At 51.4% G+C, this 21,327-nt stretch overlaps 1 protein-coding gene across 1 annotated transcript; it reads left to right on the plus strand.

The window, feature by feature from the left end:
- The first annotated feature begins 1,548 nt into the window (after positions 1-1,548).
- Dipk1c (divergent protein kinase domain 1C) lies at positions 1,549-20,797 on the plus strand. The gene is made up of 4 exons (XM_078029879.1): positions 1,549-1,758; positions 10,357-11,037; positions 14,946-15,110; positions 18,540-20,797. Exons 1-4 carry the CDS (start codon positions 1,567-1,569, stop codon positions 18,753-18,755), a joined length of 1,254 nt encoding a protein of 417 aa, XP_077886005.1. The 5' UTR covers positions 1,549-1,566; the 3' UTR covers positions 18,756-20,797.
- Positions 20,798-21,327: the final 530 nt, after the last annotated feature.

Genomic DNA, 21,327 nt, shown 5'->3' on the forward strand with positions numbered 1-21,327 from the left:
TGCTATTTTTTGAGACAGGTTCTCACTAAGTTGCTGAGGCTGGTTTTGAACTTGCAATCTTCTTGCTTTAGCCTCCCAAATTGCTGGAATTACAGGCAGCACCACTACTCCTGGCTTATTCCTAGATTTTAAAGAACAAGTGGTCACACTTCTTCATCTCATTCTCCTTCCTATTCCTTCCTCCCACACCAAATGAAATCGTGGAAGAGGGCAGCCACTGCACACTGCTATCCCAGATGCTGAAGCACCCTGTGATGCTTTCTGAGTCCTGCAACTGTAGGAGAAGAAAGTTTTCAGCTAGGAAACTCCTGGTGCTTCTGGTTGGGTGTGTCTTAGAGATGGACAGTGGCCAGAGAACCAGTCTCACAGGACTGAAGTGAGTGGCACTCACATCCCCAGGGGCTGTCCCATTATGGAAATACTTATTTGTGGTGTACTCTAAGTGTTCCTTAGATCCAAACATTTGTTGACTTGGTATTTTCCAGTTCCTGGGGACTTGTACCACGGAGCCAGCCATAAGGAGAAGCTAAACCACCAGCTGCAGAATAGACTAGGTTGGAAAGCCTGTTCCTGAGGCAATTACAGAACGCGAGATCTGGGTTTGTGCAATTCTATTATGTCTAAGCTCGGAATGTATTCTGAGAAATTCGGGCACAGGGAAGGAGGAAGGCTCATAGGCACATAAGCCGCGCTGAATAGGCTTTGGTTCGGTGAATGCCTGGGCCAGAGGGGCGGCTGCTTTCCGGGACCTTCAGCTGTGACAGTGCCAGGGGCGAGCGCCACCCACAGCGGACTCGCTTTTTACTGGAGAAAGGTCTGGGGAGCAGGAGAAGCACCCCGCTCCGTGTGTGTGTGTGTGTGTGTGTGTGTGTGTGTGTGTGTGTGTGTGTAGGGAAAAGGATCGAGCCCCAACACCCCCCTGCTTAATAAGGACTGGGATTTGAAAATCGAAGCATGCTCCTCCAGATTTCACAAACACGCAGATGTAGGCACATTGCTGAGCACTTTCTCCTCGCCCCATAAGCGGAAAATCAGTGGGTCACCCGGAGCCCTGGGCTGCCTGGGTGGGAGGCGGCTGTTTGATCCTGGGCGGGTGGGAAAGGGCGCACCAGGTTGTCCCAGACGTTCCCTGACGGTCCCGACCCCCAGCTCTACCTGGAGGAAGCCCAAGTTGAGGTCGGAGTCGGTGGAGAGGGAGGGGATCGAAAAGAATAGCAGCCCACCGGGGAGCCAGGGGTCCAGGTGGGACCCGGGCGCTGCCGCGGCTCAGAGCTGGGGCGTAGGCAGCGGAGCTGGCGGTCGGGGGCGAATCCACGCGGATTCCGTTTGAGTGAGGGGCTGGTCTTCGGGGGAAAGTGGGACGTTGCTGCGGGCGGGGGCCGAGGGAGCGGGGCGCCTAGCGCGTCCCCCGGGAGCTGCGAGCGGACCCGCCCGCGGGGCTCGGTGCGCGCCCTCCCCTCCTCCCCGCGCTGCCCCTCCCCCGACCCCCCGCCCGGCGGGTCCCGGAGCTGCGACGCGAGCGCGGGGCGCGGGGCTCTGGCGGCGGCGGGCCTGGCCGGCCTGGCCATGGCGCGGGCGGCGGGCGCGCGGTGCGGACGGTGCGCGCGGTGCGGGCGGTGCGGGCGGTGCGCGCTCCTCGCCTTCGCCGCGTGGACCGCGGGCTGGGTGCTGGCGGCCGCGCTGCTGCTCCGCGCGCACCCGGGCGTCTTCTCCGAGCGCTGCACCGACGAGAAGAGCCGGCGCATCCTGGCCGCGCTGGTAGGTCCCGCCGCCGCACTGCCCCGCGCCGCGCGTCCGGGGTGGGGGCCTCCGACACCTCCTCGGGCCACTGGAGGCTGCGGCAAGGCTGCGCCCACCCCGCCCCGGGGCCGAGGGCTGCGGTGGCTCCCGCCCGGGGGAGGGGGCCCCCGCCACCTGCGTGGAAAGGCCAGGCTCACGACCGGGGTCTCAGCCTGGGAGTCCTCTATGGGGGCGCGGGGAATAGCCCTCCCCTTTTCGTCAAAATCGCTCCTTTGTCCCAAGACAGCGTCCCTGCATGACTACCCGCCGCCACTTCTGAGCCTAAGCTCCCGAAGAAAGTTTGCGGGTTGGTTCCAGGTTCCTGGTGCCCGCGACCCGTGTCAGGCGGCCGAGATCGGGGAGTGGGCTGGCTTGGGGTTCGGTGCTAATAGGGGACCGCGCGTCTGTCCCTCGGGTCCTCTAGGCCAGTCGCCCTTTTTTGAGTCCACCCTGGGATAACTTGCTACCTGCAACTTGCCTAGTTGGGCGCACAACTTGCCTGGTAGGGCCCCGCCTCTGCGCCTCAAAGCCAAGGCTCTGCTTGGTGGGGTCCGTGGGAACCAAGGCAGAGCGCTGGCGGACGAGCGCAGCGCGCAGCGAGCAGGCTTGGTGCCTTGAGGGGGCCTGTCCTGGTCCTCCACTGCAGTCTCCTAAGCGGTGGAGGGCTTGCAGGCACACACGGAACAGCTCCTTGGCTGGCCTGGGCAGTTAGGCAGAGAGACACACTTGGCTTCTGCAGACTGCTCTGTGCCCTGGGCCTTGTGCCCCCAGACGAAATGCTGGTCTTCCTGGATTCCAAACAAGAGCTGCTCTTGTCTTTGGGTGCGGAAGATTATGTGCAGCAGAGACTGGAATACAGGTAGACAGACTCTCCATCCCCCTCCCCAAGGACATAAAAAAAGAAGACCTCAGCAACTATGTTGCTTGATTTCTTAAGCGATTGTTTATTTCCTAAAATAGTGACCATCTACACATTTGATTTGAAAGGTGATCTATTTAAGAAATCCCCAACACATGGGAACTGTTCAGTCCAATTGCTTACATATGGGTGGGGTTTTGGGATTGCAGATTTTCAAACCGTGGCAGCATAAAGGTTTTTAAAATAAATGATTTTAAAAATGAGATTGGAAAAAATAAAGATCTAATACAAACCATGTTCCCTAATTGAATGGGAATCTGTGAGGAGTTGATGGTTTTTTGGTGACACATCCTAGACTCTCCATCCATTCCCCCCACTGTTGCACAGAATTTTGATCAAGTTTTAAGTTTCAAGAGCTGTATGGTTTTTTTCAGTAACTCAAGTAAAAATTCCTCAGTTATAAAGATTTCTCCCACCCCCCTTTATTTTTGGGGAGCAGATTGACTAAGGTAAACAAAAATTAATACTTTGGCTAAGATGCAAGACCTATTTATAAATTTAATATGATAATATTGTAGATTAACATAAAAAACAAACACAGTTTTTCATTTATTTATCTTTGGCCAGGAGGGGAAAGGCCTAATGGAAATTAAATAGCCTGCGATAATTTAAGTAATTGCTAATCATAACTTTCCCAGCATTCCAGGTCCAAAATTAAAACCAATTCTGTTGAGAAGTTTGCCAATACATCTTCAATGGCAGCCATATGGAATCATTTTCTAGTCTGACATACCACTGGAGAGAGTGATTCTGCCTGTAAAGGCTCTCAATCTTAACCATTGCCAAAAGAAGGATTCAGTGACACATTGTCTTCCCCAGGTTTGTCTGAGGGTGTCTCAGGTGAACTGATGTGTTGGGAGCCCTGAATCGTCCTGTGTGAGTTTGCTCTTCCTCACGCTGGCTCAGAAGCTCTCTCTCCCCCTTTATTACTGCCACATCTCTTTCTGCTGTTCGGCATTTGCTGGTGTGAGACCTACCCAGAGTTCTGACTCAACTTCTGTCCAGGACACTCTAAACTAGGACAGGCTTAAATATGACCCCCATTTCCACAGCCCAGACGGGGCTGGGCTGGGCTGCCAAGCAGAGGGTAGCATTGTGGCTTCTGAGGACTCCAGCTGAATCGAGCCTCTGTGTCCCGGCTCTCCCGGCACTTTTCATTCTGCCTGGCTTTCATCCTACATAATAAAACGAGTTGTTATTTTCCTGACTGGCCTCCAGACTCTCATTAGCTTTCACTCTGAGTACCGGAGCACAGAAGAATCAACTTTGCCAGCCAAGCCAAAGGGAGCCTCTGGCAGAGCCAGGAGTGGTAGTGAATCCCCAACTCCTGTTCCCAGGCCCAGCAGGGCAGGTGGCATTGCTGGCCTAGGAGGAGCTGCCTGCAGATACTGCCACCAGATGATGAAGTTAGGGGATGGGGTCGGAGATCTATAGGCTCCCCCATGCCCCCAGCCTACCTCCTGGGGGAGCACCACACTCTGGGGACAGGAGTCCCTAGAAGAGCCAACTTGAGTTGTTTGAAAGGATTCATAGCCTGGGTCTTTGAGCTTTGGATTTTCTCAGTCACACTAAGTGCTCCTCTTTCTGCGGCTTTTCAGCGCATATCGTAGTCCATTTGCACAAGGAAGCTCAGCCAGGCTGAGGGGAATTTGACTCTGCTTGCTCAGTTTGGTGCCTGGCTGCTGCTGCAGGCAGAGCACTTCCTCAGAGCCTGAAGATGCCTGCTGCCGGCGCTGCGGAAGTCCTCTGTGGCAGGCACGGTGCAGAGGATTTGTGCATGTATTATTTCATTTTTAATCATCTTGCTTTGTAGTAGCCCCCTTTTTTCAGAGGGCAAAACAGAGCTGCAGGAAGGTAAAGTAACTTTGTCCTTCTTTACCATTGGGTTGGGGAGCCAGGGTGTGGCCCTGTGCAGTCCCACAGTAGAAACCCTGAGACAGTGCGTGGCTTCTGCTGTGATTAAACCCTACACTGTGCTGGGCGTGGTGGCACACACCTGTAATCCCAGTGACTTGGGAGCCTGAGGCAGGAGGATCCAAAGTTCAAAGCCAACCTCAGCAAAAGTGAGGCACTGAGCAACTCAATGAGACCCTGTCTCTAAATAAAATATAAAATAGGGCTGGGGGTTTGGCTCAGTGGTCGAGGGTCCCTGAGTTCAATCTCTGATACCCCCCAAAAAAAACAAGACAACAACAGAAAAAACCCTAAGCTGTTACTTAGCGGATACTCTGCTTTTCCAGAGGATGTCGTTTTCAAAGCACTTCAAAACTGTCCCCAGAGACTTGTTATCAGGAGGCTTAACTGCCTTGTGGCTGGTTAGTTTTTGATGGGATTTAATTTTGTGCCTTTGTTAGGGATTCATTTTTAACAGGGCAGGCTTATCTTTCTTGGTGGCCCCCATGGGACCCAGAAGCCAGGACCCATACCCAGGAAGATTTCATAGCAGTAACTGGCTCTTTCCTTGAGTGCTTGGCCATGTTTTTAATATGGAGAGGGACTGCACAGTGGACCAGCTACCGGCTGAGATTGTGCAGTGCACATTGTGGCGGCTGGAGGAAGCAATACCCTCATGAAAAATGAATGTGGCTAACCACACCGGAACTGAATGCTTCTTACAAAACCAAGCACATAGAAGAAAACAGCCCTTCAGTATGACCTCGGAGAGCCTGTTAGTCGTTTCCTAGATTAGAGTGGACAGGTTTTGTTTTTGCCCGAGAACCATGATACAAAATGCAAAGACACTAAGCAACAACCACAAAGAAGTCTTCCAACAGGAGCTGGGGCTGCCCCATGGAAATGGGCATTTGTGTGTTTGTACATGTCCATGAGAAACTCAAATCCTCTGTGAACTTCATTAACTTAAATAATGCCAGAGCCAGAGCCAATGAGGCCCCTTTCCCCCCCGATTTATTTAAAAATATGACACCTGTGGATTTTGTAGGCACAAATTTGGTTACAGAAATGTACCTGTTTTCAAGCTGGCAGTTAGGAGCTCCCCATCAGCAGAAAAATGTCTGATAAAGTCTGACTTTAAAAATAAGTAAACCCCTATGTGTGTGTGTGTTGGGGAGAGGGGCGCTGTGGATAAAGCCCAAGGCCTTGTGCATGCTGGGCAAGTATATTTAAATGAGTTAAACCACTTTATTTATTTATTTTTTTTAATTTTTTTTTAAATTTTTTATTTTTTTTATTGGTTGTTCACAACATTACAAAGCTCTTTGAGTTAAACCACTTTAAATGAGTTAAAAAAAATTCTAATTCAACAGGAAATGCTGCTAATGAGCTAATCCAACTCTTGTCTCTCACATGATGAGAGCTTTCCCTTTCAAACTTTCTATTTGTGTGTTAAACTTATTGTCTTTTAAATTGCTGGATGAAGGTTTAATTGTGGCCAGCGGGCACAGGCATGCCAAGAGACCTTAGGCACTTACTGAAGCGCTGGTAACCAGCCACAGCCTCACAGTCTGTATAAGAAGGGCAAAACCGAGAAGCCAAAATGCATCATAAAGGATAATGGCAAAGGGCAGCTCTGTGAAAACTGTGTGTGTCTGTGTTTTAATGTAAATGATCTATCATGGCAAACAAGGTAACTGGGGCACTGAAAAGTTAGGTCAGAAACCCAGGGTCTCACCGTGGTAACTGGCAGGGCCAGGCCAGGCTTTGGTCACCCACCTCCACTTCTTGCCCTTTCTGATACTCTGTATCCCAGCAAGGAGCCAGCCATGTGGGCCCTGCACTGATAGGCCAATGTGCTGACCTCCAGAAAAGCAGCCAAGATTAATGTTCCTCTTGAAAACCACAGGCTGATGCCAAATCCAATGGTCAAACCACTGTTCAAATGTCCAGCAGCTCCTGTCTGGCATGGCCTTCTGAGTTCACGGGGCAAAGTTTGAGTACACCTCTCTAAGTTGGCTCTCTCCTCTGCTGGTTCCTTCTGGTTCTCTGAACACTAGGTGCTACTTTGAAGCTTGGACTGGGCCTCTGCATCCTGTTTCCTGGGCCTGATCCACGTTCACCCTCACTGTCTCTGGGCAGAGTTCGGCTTTGTCTGCTCAGATGCATCTCCTCCAGGAAGGAGCCTCCTGACCCCCCCTTTCATAGCCAGGGGTGGGAGGGTGGAAAGGGAGCTCTCATTGCTGAGGCCACTGACTTAGGAATGTGCGTCTTCACCTTGTTTGGCCTGTCAGGCTTCCTGGGACACAGCACAGTCGTCCTCATTGTACGGCATACAGACCAGCACATAGCCCGTGCGGGGAACTCTGGGGGCCAACCCAGCCTGCCCTGGAGCTAAGCCTCACCGTCTTGGACATTTCACCTTTTAGTGCCGTTCAAGAGCATCCAGGGCAGTCACTTCTGTGAGCTGACGGGTGGCTGCAGGTGGAGGATGACCCTTGAATGCTCACCATCAGCTGGTTAACTTTGGAAGCTGGTGTTGGTGGTTTGCAGGTGGCAAGGTGGGGCTGAAAGCCCGCGGCCTTTCCCAATCGTGTCAGTATCCAGCTGGCTTCTGGGCCCCCAGCGGTCATTCATGGCTCATGGCAAAGGTGGCTGCAGCTCAGATCAGAAGCGTGAGGGTCCTGGCGGTCAGCTGCCAGCCTCCTAGGCTTTCCCTCCCCTCCTCCCAGCACGGGTCACCTCTCCTGGCTGCCCCGGCTGGGCTCCTGCTGCCCACTTTACTGTCTTTTTCAATTCTGTTCCGTACTTCACACAAAAGCACCTTTGGCTAAATTATAAATCTAGAGACACTGGAAACATGTTTATGAAATTGAATCAAACCATGTTTGGAAATCATCCTTTATTTGTTTTTGGTGCTGGGTATTGAACCCAGGGGCACTTAGTCACTGAGCATGTCCCCTGCCCCTTTTCATTTTTATTTTGAGGCAGAGTCTCACTAAGTTGCTTAGGGCCTTGCTAAGGTGCTGGGGCTGACCTGGCACCTGTGATCCCCTGCCTTAGTCACTGGGATCCCAGGCATGTGCCACCAAGCCCAGCCTTTTTTTGTTGTTGTTGTTTCTTATTTAAAAGGAAATTTAAAATTGTTTATTGTACTGAAAACACCAGATAAAGTAGGAAAAAAGAAAACACAAGTAAAATCAATAGCCTGCCCAGTGTCTGAGGTTCCCATCTCAGGTTCCCACCTCCTCCCCAGGCTGTGCTGTGGCCTCTGGGACGAGTGGTTTCTCACCAGGACAATATGGAAGCGGTTCTAGGCCACGTGGCTGACACCAAGGGTCTCATCCTTTCCATGGTCATTTCACGACAAGTTGCCTTAGAAAGAGGTACCAACGTTAAAGACAGGCATTTTACCAAGATTCTGCCACGTTCCAAGAAGAAGGCATAGGATTTCAAGGGTGTTTAGAACCGTTTTTCTGGGTGTGTGTATTAGTACAGCTTCCTCGTGGGTGTCAAAGACGAAGTTCCGGCCACAGGTGATGGGCCTCCTTCGCTGGCGGCAGGGTCTGGCTGTGGCTCTCTGCTGGAGAGCACTATCCTTTGTCACATTGTCTCTGGCAAATGTGCCCCGTCCTTTAGGGTATGCAGAGATGTAGAGCCTCACAGCTGGCAGGGCACTCTCAGGAGGAAGCCAGGTGTCTGTGCTCTGGGCTATTGTTGGGGCGGTGACCCAACAGTGCTGGAAATTCAGTGCTCACAAGCACTGGGGAGTATTACTTGTTACTGTGGTTTGAACAACGGTGATCCATTATCTAACACTTTGGGGCCAGGTGTGTTTTGGAATTCAAACCTTTTTGGGTATTAGGGAGATAATATAGCACACATGCACTTTATTTTGCATATGGGAAGCACCAGTAATCAAATTAATAATCTTGCAGCAAAATATATGCAGATTCACACTGAATCAAATACATGCAGACTATAAATAGCCTCTCATTTTTTTTTCAGTCTGATTTGGATACTACATGAGGCCAAATGAGTCAGGAAAACTTGTAGTTTGCAATTGTTTGATTTTGGAACAGTGTATGTGTCCAGGCACTGAAAGTTCATTTTTCAACTTCAAGGAGCATCTCATAATCTACTTGAGGTTAATAAAGCTAACAGGAGACAGCCAGTTAGTCTTTGGAAAGTAGTTAAATAGACACTTAGCTGCAAATGCTGCTGGAGGGCCATCTCCGGGCCTCTATCCACCCATATTTTTTAACTGCCACACCCGCTCTGCACTTGCTGTGCAGGTGGCAGGGCCCTGTGATACAGCAAGGCGATGTGCTCAGGGCATAGCAGCAAAGCTGGGGAGGAGCCAGGTTTCTGGCTCTTGGGCCAGTGCTTTGTCCTGTGCTCCATGCTGCACAGTGTCCACAGCTGGTCCTTCAAGGTGTTTTATAACCAACAACGTGGGGTGGAAAATTACTTTAGGATTTTATACTTGTTTTATGACCTTGTAGGGAAGAAGGTGACTGGTCATGTGCTGTAGAAGTTCTGGGGAAGAGAGGCTGTATTTGTGGTGTGGGAGGCAGATTCCTGTGTGGGAGAAACAGGTGGGATTAGAAAATATGCTCAACCTGTAATAAAAATGGGTTGCAGATTTACATTTCCTGAAAAAGATGAAAAGGAAAGAACCACAATCCTCTCTTTCTTTCCGCTTTGTATCCCTCTCTTCTTTCCTTCCTCCCCCAGGATTGTTTGGCTGGACAGTCCTCTTAGGGAATTTGTGGTGTGATGGGGAAGGATGTTGGGTCCCCCATTGGCACTATCTTAAAGTCCCCATCCGAGGGTGCTGGGTGGGCTTCCTCAGCACTGCTGGAACTCAGTACTCCCTACGCACCCAGCATGTGACCCAGAGGGGCCATTCCTCCAGGCCACCAGCCACAAGACCTCTTCTCACTCCTGTGTCCTCCTGGTTTTCTCCTCTAAGCATCTGCAACCCTACAGCTGCTAGCCTCGTCGGCCACGTCAGTTCATGTTGAGAGCAGCAAGCTCAAGGTGTGTCCCTGCTGGAACGGGCAGTGCCGTGGCTGGCCCTGGGAGCAGGCGAGGACCTGGTGCCCATCTGGTTTAACGGCTCTTGGGTGGGAGTGTCTAATGCTCTGTGGGGGAGCTTCACATGCAGCTGGAGTTGAGATCCACTGGCCTGGGCCAGAGCTTTCATCTGACTCGGTTTTCCCAAGCAGCTGGGCCACAGAAGACAGCTTCTGGCCTCCAGACTCCTGTTCTAAAGACTGGTCCTTGACCCGACTGAGTGATATAATCACGAGGAGATTCTCTTCCCTCACAGAATGAGTTGCCCTGGGGATCCCCAGGGGGCTGTTTCCAAGACTCCCATGGATACAAAACCCAACCTGGGGGGACTCCGGTTCTTTATATAAAGTGGTGAAGTATTTGCACGTAACTACCCACATCCCCTGTGTGCTCCAGATCATCTCTAGGCCACGTGTGCTCCCTAGAGCCGTGCAAACACCACGTGAACAATATACCATGCTGCTTAGGAATCAGTGACGAGAAAAGATCTGTACATGTTCAGTACAGATGTAGATTTAAAGAAATATTTTTGATGGGTGGTTGGCCACAGAACCCACGGATGCAGAGGCCTGTGGTTCACCTCTGGGGGCTTCTCTCCACAGCTGGATCAGGAGCCCCTGAGTAAGGACCAGCCTGTGCTTCCCCTGCCCTGACCCTGTGGTGACCCGCTCTTCCTCTCCTTCCAGTGCCAGGACTACCGGGGCGGCTGGCTGGTGGGCGACCTCTGCGAGGACCTGTGCGTGGCTGGGGAGCTGCTGTACCAGCGCTGCCTGTACTACGAGCGTGGCAAGAAGGTGCTGCAGGCCCAGTGGCGGGGGAGGCCCGTGGTGCTCAAGTCCAAGAGGGAGGCCTTCTCCAGCTTCCCGCCGCTGGGCCTGCTGCAGGAGGAGGAGGCTGGGCAGAGGGGCCAGGGGGTCCCAGAGGCGGAGCTCCTCCTAGTGCTGGCCGGGGAAGTCAAGAACGCCCTGGGCCTGGAGCTGCCCAACAGCAGCATGGGGCCCCTGTGGCCTGGCCGCTGGGGTCCAGGCTGGCGGCGGCAGCTGGCCAGCGCGTGGTCCCTGCTCCAGCAGGAGGAGTACGTGCACCTCAGCCTGCTGCAGGGCCTGAGTCGCCATGTCCTGCCTGTGCTGGGCTCCTGTGGCCACTTCTACGCGGTGGAGTACCTGCCCGCTGGCAGCCCCCAGCACAGCGCTCTCTTCCCTCTGGGCCAGGCTGCTCCCCGGGGCGGCCAGGCCCAGGTGCAGGCCATCAGCCACATCGCGCTCAGCTTCCTGGACATGGTGAGCCATTTCGACCATGACTTCTCCCACCGTCTTCACCTCTGTGATGTCAAGCCGGAAAACTTTGCCATCAGGAGTGACTTCACAGTGAGTGGGCCAGGGGAGGGTGTTTGTGGAGTGAGCTGCGCTGCAGGTCTGCGAGTCTGGGGGAGGAGAGGACCTAGGCCAGCCCTTCTGTGGAGGAGGAGCTGCAGAGGGCCATGTGGCTGGGTGCACAGTGGCCTGGCCCACTCACCCAGTGGCCTGGCCTGGGCACACGGTGCCCAAACTGCCATGCGCTGCAGCAGCGTGTGACCTGTCAGTACGTCTCTTCTGGAGAGGTTCTAGTTAGTTTCCAGTCTGTGTTTAAGACTGCCAGCAGGGCAGGAGGAGTCTGGTGCCCGGGTCAAGTGCTGGGCAGCTGCAGGACCCAGGAGGCAGAGAAGGGGCCAGAAGGACTCAGTGCTCTATTACGAGATACCCCTGTCCCCCCACTGGGCCCACACAATGTATCAGGATAGCTGCTTCCCCTAACGGTGGCCTCATTGTCTGCCCTAAGGGTACTTGGTCACTCAACGGGAAGTGGTGACAAGACTGCCTGTGATGTGGTGGCATTAAATAGGTGTTGGGGAGCTGCGCTCTGGTCCCTGCTCCTGTACAAGCTGGTGTTCCTACACTGCACACACTGGTCACCAGGGTGAGTGGGCTCCCATGGGACTGGCTCATGATGGAGTAAGACTCTTATCCTGGTCAGGACATAAAGGGACAAAGAGGAGGTTCCACTGCTGCTGGCCATGACTTTGAGGGCAGGTGGCACAGGAGTGACATAGCCTTCTTAAAGCAGCTTGCCATCTGGAAACAGAATCTGCCTGCAGCACAAATCCCTGGTCTACCTGAGGGACTTGTCCCTGAAGGGCACTGGAGCATCTGACCTGGCAGCATTGTCCTAGTGCCCTGTTCTCACTGCCCTGGGGGGCGGGCAGCAAGCAGGTGTGAAAGGGACTGAGCTGAAAGGTTCTGGCAGGTTCCAGAAGGCTCTGGGAGGGAGCTCAGGGCCCTCAGGCCCACCCGCAGTGCTCTGGGCTCCCCGCTGCCTGGCAGGGGCCAGTTCCCACAAAGACTCATCCAGCAAGTGTGCCTGAGTGTCAGCGAGTGGAACTGTGGGCGCCGCGGGCTCCAGGGACCTGGGAGGAACCCGGCTTCATGGAGGGGCTGGGGCTGGGGATCCTCTGTGTGGAGGGGGCGCCCTGGTTCGTGCAGCCGCCTAAATTGTGCCTCTGGCGTCTTACACTTGGTGGTCCTGAGAGCTCTGCTCAGTGAAATCCTGACCTGCTCCTTGCCATCCCTGACTGCGCTCCCCAGAGCTGTCCCTCTGCGCTGGCTCTGGGGCAGGTGGGGTGGGGAGGGGAGGGAAAGGGTGAATCCCTTCACAAGCCCCGAATCTTGACCCTCCTTGAGACACTGAACTACATGTCAGCTGTTTTGCCTGGATTTTGTCTAAGTGAAAACCAGCAGACCCCACATCACCTAAGAACTTTTTTAGAAATTCAAATTCTCAGACTCCACCCCTACTGAATCCTCACAGGCGGGATCTTAAACTCTGGGGTGGGACTCAGCAGCCTGCGCTGTAGGAACACCTCCTTCCAGCTGGTTCTGGCTGTGCTCAAGTTTGAGATCTGGGTGCTCTAGGTCCCAGTGGGTGGCTCCTGCCTTTGAGCCCCAGCTGCCCTGCTGCCCTGTGGTGGGAGGGGTGCCAAGAGTCCAGGATTCCAAGTCTCCCCCCACCTGCAGGCCCAACCCCCTGCAGGTATGGAGAGTTTATCCAGTGGTTGCAAATGAACAACTAGGTCAGGGCTTGGTGACCCAGACTGTGGCAGGCAAGTGCACCTTTTGAGCGAACGATGTCTTCTTGCTCTAGAGAATGAAAATGGAGAGTAGACTATGAAACGATTCCATGCAGCGGAGAATGAAATAACTCTCACTGATCTTTCTATTCTGATGCCCGAGGAAATCTGAAGATGGTAATGCACCTTCAGTAATCTCATGCAGGCAGGGCTCCACGGTTCTCTTGATGTTAAGAGCATCACACAGGCTTCTGTGTTTGTGTGGTTACTGTTCTTATTTTAGGTGTGTAGGGTCGTGCTTTCAAGAGCTGTAATTCATCCTTGGTGCACAATATAAATTAAGAAGTAAACCTGGCTCTCTCCGGGATGAAAACCCAGAAACCACCAGAAACGGGAGCGAGAAGGAGCCAAGGGCTGGAATTCCACCTTGGAGCCCAGGAGGAGCTGGGGAGGCTGCCAGAAACTCCGGGAAGAGGCGCTCGCTCTGGTGATAAGTTATAAAGATGATAGATTCATCAGCACAGCCCTCATCCAGTTTTAGTATATTAACCAGGCTAAATAATGAAATTAGCCATTTATTTTGGCTGAATAATGAGATAAGAAAGATTGATTAAAATGATAAATTCTGTTTGCTGTGCCTGAATTAGTTATTAGGCAAAGCCCTCAGACAGGGGAAAGTTCTCTGCTCTTTATTTTCATGATTCTGCACATATTTTGAAACAAATTATGTTCCCTCCTGCTCTGTTTCACTAAATAATTCCCAAGAACACTTCTTGCCTTCCAGCATCAATCTTAAGTGAAAAACAAAGATAATAAATAAATAAATAAATAGGCAAGCACCAGGGCCTGTCCCCCCGTGGCTGTGTGAAGCTGGAGGAAAGGAACACCAGCAAGCCAGCTCTCTCCCAGGGGCTGACTGACACTGACCTGTGAAGGCTTGTGAAATGCCACAACGCCATCAGATTCATCAAGCTTCCTAATAGCTTTTTGATACCTGGGAGCTATAAGCTGCATGACTTGGGCAGACTCCAGGTTTTCTCAGATTCAAGCTCATCTTTTCTTGTTGTTGTTATATCCAGGTGGTGGAGGAAAATCTGCAGAATTTAGAGGTTCTTCTTCTTCTTTTTTTGAAGACTATTTGGTTTGAAGCCAGGATGATAAATCCGAAATTCCAGGGGGCTTGTGAGGTTCTCAGTGGGACTTGGAAGTGGGTCCCTCCTGTTGATCCTGTTGAGTCAGGATCCACATGTGTCTATCCTAATTTGAGCACTTTGCCCTTTCCCTCACATTTACTCAGACTGGTCGGTTGGAAATTCATTGGTGTGGGTAGCAAAGGTGCCATAAAACTCAGATAAAAATCCCCATCTCGAAGGTGTAAAAGATACGCGGGGATTGTCAAATCTAAATGGAGTTGCTCATGTCAACCCTAACCAAAGCACCAAAATAAACAAAGCCAGAGATTGTGGAGGAAGGGTTGCTATGCATGACTCCCTGACAGTATCCACCAGAGGAGGCTGTCAAAAAGCACAGCTGGGCACAGAGGCCGCCGCAGCCTTACATATAAGGCACTTCTACAAGACATCTGCCCAGCAACTGTCCGTCAACCTCAGACTGAGGCCATGATGGTTATTAGTCATTGTGACCCAGCATATTGTTTCAAACATCTTAAGTAATCCTCCTTGTTGCCCTAAGAAGCTTCCCCAGGCCTCAGCCCTGAATATGGCAGAAGTTTGCTGGGCTCCCACCACAAGGCTCTGCTATTCCCACGCTAACTCTTCCTAAATAGATGCCAGTGTTCTTCGGAGAATCTCTGGTTGTTTTTGTTATTTAGGATGACAGAGGTCAGAGACCAAAGCTGATAAAGTAATAGAAATAAATTCATTTTTAAGCCATTTCAGAGATTCTACTTTTGAAGCAGAGAAAATGTTCAAAGATGAAAAGCGATACTTGTAGTTATGGCTCCAAATCCTCGGCTTTAACCAGTGAGGGCAAAGTTTCTTTTTGCAGTTGAAGCTTTGCAATATAATCCATGTGAAGAGTTGTAAACTCTTGGTGGGGGACAGCCACTCCAGGTCCTGGCCGGGCTCTGAATGAGGGCAAAGAGGCTAGAAGGAGGAGCCCAGACAGGCTCCTGCAGTGTCCTCTGATGGCTCCGTGCTGTTTTGATTGCAGGTCGTGGCTATTGATGTGGACATGGCCTTTTTTGAACCTAAAATGAGGGAGATTCTTGAGCAGAATTGCACAGGAGATGAAGACTGCAATTTCTTTGACTGTTTTTCAAAATGTGATTTGCATGTGAACAAATGTGGAGCTCAACGTGTCAACAGCAACCTGCAGGTGAGTGGGCTGCTGGGGGCTGGGATGCCATCAGTCCCTCTAGTAGCCTCTGGCGCCACAGATCCCTTCCGTGGAGCTGAAGGTGGGCCTGCCAGTCTCTCTTGCTCACCCCAAGTATTCAGCAAAGGCTGGGCAGGGGGTGGTTAATGTCTACCCCATGGGGAGGGTGGGCAAGTGGCCACTGAAATCCGATGGATGGAGGTCCCAGCAAAGCCACCTGCTGGGCTTCCTCTTCCTTGAAGCTCCACCTGATCCTTGGGCTTGGAGACCTGTTCTCTGGGTCCAGTGTCTTCGTCGACATAACCCCTCACACACACACACACACACACACACACACACACACACACACACACACACACCAAGAGTGAGAACCCAGAGACCAATCTGTCAAGGATGAGACTGATAAGAGTGCAAAGCAGGCCTCAGGATGGACAGACACTGCAGTGCCACGGGATAGACTCGGGACAGCAGAGGTTGCAGGGTTGACGGGGGAGGAAGCCGAGTCCAGGTCAGCAGTGAGTAGGAGTCAACTGGGCTTCAGACGGCTGAACTGGGTTTCCAGGTGGGAGACCCCATGTCCAGGGTTGAGTCCCCCACCAGTGGGACATCATCCCTCCTTTTGGTAGAAGTAGTCCCTTCCAGCCCTCACTTGAGGTGCTTAGGTGGGTGAGGGTGAATGGGGGCCCACAGGTCTGAGGCCTCTGCCAGAGGGCAGTGTCGGGACCGCCTCACCACCGAATCCGAGTCGCCAGGGGCGCACAGTGCAGGGCGCCATCCCAGGATGGGGTGGGTTGGGGAGAGGTGGACAGTCGTGCTGTTAATCTGGTGGTCTATGGCCAGGTCAGATAAAGGCCCTGGTTCTGCCCCAGAGTGGCCCAAACTTTGGGGTGGAATTCCAGAACTGCCCTGGGCTTCCTCCTGAAGGAGGCCCAGCAACCATGTGACCTGGAGGCCTGCCGCCCTGACCTCTTTAATGTGCACCCACACCTGGTGCATCCAGCTGGGGGGGGGGTGGTCTGCACTGTAGCGTCACCCCAGTCACCCCATCATCAGCGAGAAAGAGTAGATACCAGACATTTGAATGCCCCTATCCAAAGAGCCAAAGAAATGGAAAATAATTTCATCTCATCAAAGATATGCATTTGGAAATCTGATGATAATAAATTTATTTTGTCAGTTGGGAATAGTCATTAAAATGCCATTCATTAACAGTTGAAGCTTCAGGGAAAGAGATAAATGTCTATATTGTTATAGATCATAAACTGTATCTCTCTGGAGAGTTGTGAGTGTTGGAAATGTTTATATTAAGCAATTTCACTTGTCCATAAACCTGATGATTGCTTTAGAATAAAGTCCTAGAAGTGAGATTGCACATTCTTTAAGGATATGAGATATTGAAGTGTTAAGTTAAAAAAAAATAGAGACTACAAATCAATATTTAAACTACGAATAGGATATTTTGCGAAATAGGATATTATTGAAAAGATAGACACCAAGCTGTCAAAGATAATTATTTCTGAATGGTAGGATTACCATTTTTCTTCATCTTGCAATATTTCTACTTTTCTAACTTAAATTTCACACAAAAATTCTAGCCATGCATAAATTGATGGACAAATAAATGGAATAGAATAAAAAATTTCACAAATAGGCTTACTGATAAGTGGGCATTTAGTGTGTGGTTAAGGGGGTGCAGCCCCGTGTGGGAGCTGGGTTGAGTAATGACTGGTAAAGTGGCAGCCCAACAAGTGGTCCAGTTAACTCCGTGTTTCATTCCTTATGCCGAACTAAATTCCAGATGGTCCAAATACTTACTTGTAAAAAGTGAAATCCTTAAAGTACCAGGAAAGAATTTCCTTGGAGAATGTAATATTATTCTAGTGCAGGGAAAGCCTTTGTAAGTATAGAGCACAGCTCAGAAGCCAAAGGAAGAACAGTGCACAAATTTAGCTCTCTTAAAAAAAAAATCCCCATGGCCAAAGAAGCCACAAAATCACCAAAACTATAAGCAAAGCAAAAATACTTGCAATTCTCCTCACAGACCAGAAGGGTAGAGCATGGATGGAAAATTATCCCTGGCTCCCAGAGATCATGCAACCCCTCAACCAGGAAATCCACAGAACTTCTTTACCAGGGTTGTGCCTGCTTCCTGGCAGCAGCATCTAGCAATTGGTCAGTGTGGGAGAAGGGGGCACAGATACAAAGCTGAGTCCCTTTGCCCCCATAAAGGACAACTATGTAGGTCTTCCTCAATTCCCTAGAGATGTGTCCCCATGAACGCTCCCGACAAATCCCTGCATGCAAACTTGCCATATTGCCCAGAGTAGCATTTGTGCAAACATAAAAGAAAATGGGGCCAATGTGTTTACAGGCTTAGATTCTGTCTAGGGTGCTTGAAGAGGAGTCACCTCTCGGGGGAGCCCAGAATCCGGGCTGGTTGGAGACTGAGATCATGGTGTATTCTTCAGGACACTTTAAAGTCTGCACATGAAAATGTGTTCTTGACTCAAAAAAGAAATAAAGTTGTCTTTTAAAAAAAGTAATCCTTGCCTTTATAGGGTCTGGAAAATGAAAGTTAAATTACTTGTCTTCTATGAAATAGCAAAACAATAAAACGGAGGCGTTTGCTGAATGATCCCAACACCCAGGGTGATGTGGGAGATAAAGCACTGTTAACTGTGCAGCGTCCAGGCCAGGGCTCCACGGAGGGGCTGTGAAAGCTGTAAGCAGATCACGTTCAAACTGAGAATTTCAAGATCTCTTGGGCATCAGTGAATTTCATAGCCTTTTAGAATTAAAGACCATTATAGAGTAACTTAATTTTTTCCTTCTGCTCCTAAAATAAAACAATTTGAAGGCTCCTTTAAAGATACCTATGCCCGTAGCCTCTTCCTTCTTCACAGGCTCCGAGGCTGCGTGGAACAGTGCACGTGTCTGTACTGCCTTCCGCTGTGCTCCACCTGGCCCTCAGGACGCCCCGTTGGGGTGGTTATCATTGCTGCTCTGACCCACTTGTGGACAGGACAGCCCATGTGGAGTGGGGACAGGGCAGGGCGGCTGGCTGAGACCCACAGAGCCACTGACTCCTAAGAACTGTCCCTATTGGTGACTTCTACTCACTTTCTCTTTGGAAATGTGTTCAGTCCTCTACGAAGCATCACCCAGAACCTCTCCGCTGCTCCAGGCTGGGGATGGATTTCCCTCTGCACAGGGAGCCAGGCTCCCACTCTCTGAGGTGGGGCTTTTCTGGGTGCAGAGTGGTCTCAGCTGCAGAAGGGAAAGCCGCCCACCTCCCAAGAGTCCAGTGGCCTCTTAGGGCCCTCCCTGAAGGAGCAGAGCCAAGGTCTGCTGGAGAACCAACTGGGGACTTGGGAAGCTTTGAACGATGACTTGCCGCCCTGAATTAACTGCGCACCCTTCTTTCCCCAGGTAATCTGTGACAAAATATTTCGCCACTGGTTCCCCTCAACTCTCAAGAGTTCTGCTGTCTCCTTCCGGCTCCGGCGGCAATTACAGCAGGCTGTACAGGAATGCACGGACCCAGAAGTCTCCACTGGGAACTGGAGAGCAGCCCCCAGCGTGTTCTGGAAGCTTCGCAGGCTCCTTCAAGCCCTGCTGAAGGAGCTGCAGGAGGCAGAGAAGTAGACACTCAGGCCTTCAGCATGCGCAGGGCAGAGAAGTGACCTGGAGTGACTTCTTGTGCAGTTGCTCTAATGATGAGACATGTTCACTATGCAAATGGATTGTCTCTAAGGTACCGTGAAGTCTGACTGTGCAGTTGCCGGTGCTGTTGAGTTTCACTTCAGGTGCTGGGACAAGTGTCTCCATGCTCCACCCCAGCTTGATGATTTTTGTTGGTCCTGACCCCTCTGTCACACCCTGAAACGACAGAGGGGCACAGGGCATTTTCCTTTGGGGGAACTCTCAGAAAACCCAAGCCCCATGTGTAACATTCTGTAGAAAGCATTGTGTCCAGTCATCAGAGAAAGAAAGATCTGAGTGCTCTTCCCTTTAAACCATTACCACAAGTGTGTGCACACAGGTGAGTGTGCAAGTGAGCATGGGTGTGCACAGGTGTGTGGACATATATGTAATACCAGCATGTGCTCATGTGTCCATGAAGAGCAGTATGAATTTGTGTACACGTGACTGTGTGCAGGCAAGCATGTTAATGTGTGTGTGTGTTTGCATCTGTGTGTGTGTGAGTGTGCATGGCTGTGCACAGGTGACTGCTCTGTGTGGAGTTTGAGTATGCCTCTGTGTGCACACATGAATATGAGTGTGCACCTGCACCAGTGTTCATCTACAGGTGTGAGCGTGTGCACCCGAGGGAGTCTGTGTGTGTGAACATGTGCACATGAATGGGTGTGACCGCAGGCACAAGTGCATGCATGAGTGTGCATGTGCGTGTCAGCAGAGGAGTGTGAGCAGGTGGACATGTGGGCGTGGGGGGCTGGTTTCTCCAGCCTGTCCTCTGGGGAAGTTTTCCTAGAAGCAGGGAGTTTGCTGAACACAGTGTTGTCTTGTCACCTGAGAGAATTTAAGTGGCCCAGGTGCTGGGGTGGGCACTGACTGTGTGTGGGGGGAGACCCGCTCCTCCTGTGACTGAGGGGACCTCGCCACAGGCACCAGAGCCTTCTTTGGTGGGATGTGCTCTTCCGAGTGGCGCTTTCCTGCAGCGGACAGAAGCCACAGGAAGCAGACCGCTCCGCTTGCTTCCTGGGAGGGTGAAAGCCACGGGGAGCCACAGGGACTGCACTTCCACTCTGAGCTGGGACCTGCGCGTCCCCACCAGAATCACGCGTCACGTGGAAGCGGAGTAGAGAAAGACGCGGCCCAGAAGGCATGAGGAGGGGATGTCGGGGTTTACAAAGGAAAAGGACAAAATCTGAAGTTTCAAAAATGCGTAAATTGGAAAATTTCCAACAATCTCTCTGTTCCTGACCCCAGCCCCTCCCTGATCTGCACGAGGGAGCCTGCCTTCTCCAGGTCCTCTGGGGCGCGTCTCTCTGTGTACCTCGTCGGCACCAGCTCACTCTGAGATGTCACACAGGGAACCGGGATCTCGGAAGCCCCACCAGCCCTGGATTCTGAGGTCCTGGAGACTCATGTGGAGGCCACAGTGACCTGTGCTTCCCACCCCCACCCTCCCGCAGTGTATGGGATGATGCCAGCTGTCACACAGGAGGACAGCCCCCGTCCTGTGCCCGAGGACCCACTTGGCACTTCTTGTCAGCAGCATCCGTCTCTCTTGTGGCAGAAGTGCGCTGAGACCCAAGTTGGCAGACTCTCACAGGCTGGGCCTGGTGCTGGTGAGACCCCTGCCCCTGCCCTGTTCCCGCTGCTTCTCTGCTGGGCAGGTTTTCACCTGGGAAGGGACCCAGGAGGGCAGGTCAAGATGCGGGGAGGCAGGAGGGAAAGTCAGTTTTCATTTCAACCAAAATGGAAATGAATGCTTTTGTTTGCCCTGGAGACTGTGCAGGGTTGATTACCCAACACAACCGTGGTTTTCTTGCTGCAAGGGGCCATTTTATCTCCTTCCTCTGAGGATGGCTACCTGATTACATGCACTTTCCCTCCCTGCCTGGAGAATTCCGTGTGGGACAGTGGCTCTTACACAATCCAGGCCGAAGTTCAGGCTTGTTTTGATTTTTTATATAATACAATAAAAACACTGTGTATCAGTACTTAATTGTTGTAGTGTGGTGGTGCTGGGGATTGAGTCCAAGGGCCTTGCTCATGGCTCTGCCGCTGAGCTACAGCCCCATCCTTAATTATTGTAGTTATTTATTTATTTGTTTGTTTATTTACATATTTGGTGTTTTTTAGTTTCACATAACTTTATATTATATATATATAATCATTTTGACACCATTATAGAAGCATATAATGTGTCCCAATTTGGTCCCTCCCAGTTCCTCCCCCTTCCCTCCCCCTGCTCCCTTACCTCTACTGAGCTTTCTGCTATTTACTTTTAGTTTCTGCATTTACTTAATAGTCAGTGTGGACGTAGGTGAGGTGACACTCACTGTGGGATATTCCTGTAGGTACTTAGGACAGTCAGGTCAGATTGATTCGGCTGTTCCTCCCTTCTCCCGTCCCCTCTCCCTCCCCCTCAATCCTCTTCATCTGGCTCATTGATCTTTCTTCTACTTTGATGGAATCCACCCCCTTTTCCTTGTCTCTCTTTCTGTCCCCCTCCCCACCCCCCATGGGT

Source organism: Ictidomys tridecemlineatus, chromosome 13 (assembly GCF_052094955.1).
Source record: "Ictidomys tridecemlineatus isolate mIctTri1 chromosome 13, mIctTri1.hap1, whole genome shotgun sequence".
In the NCBI taxonomy this organism is placed as follows: Eukaryota; Metazoa; Chordata; class Mammalia; order Rodentia; family Sciuridae; genus Ictidomys; species Ictidomys tridecemlineatus.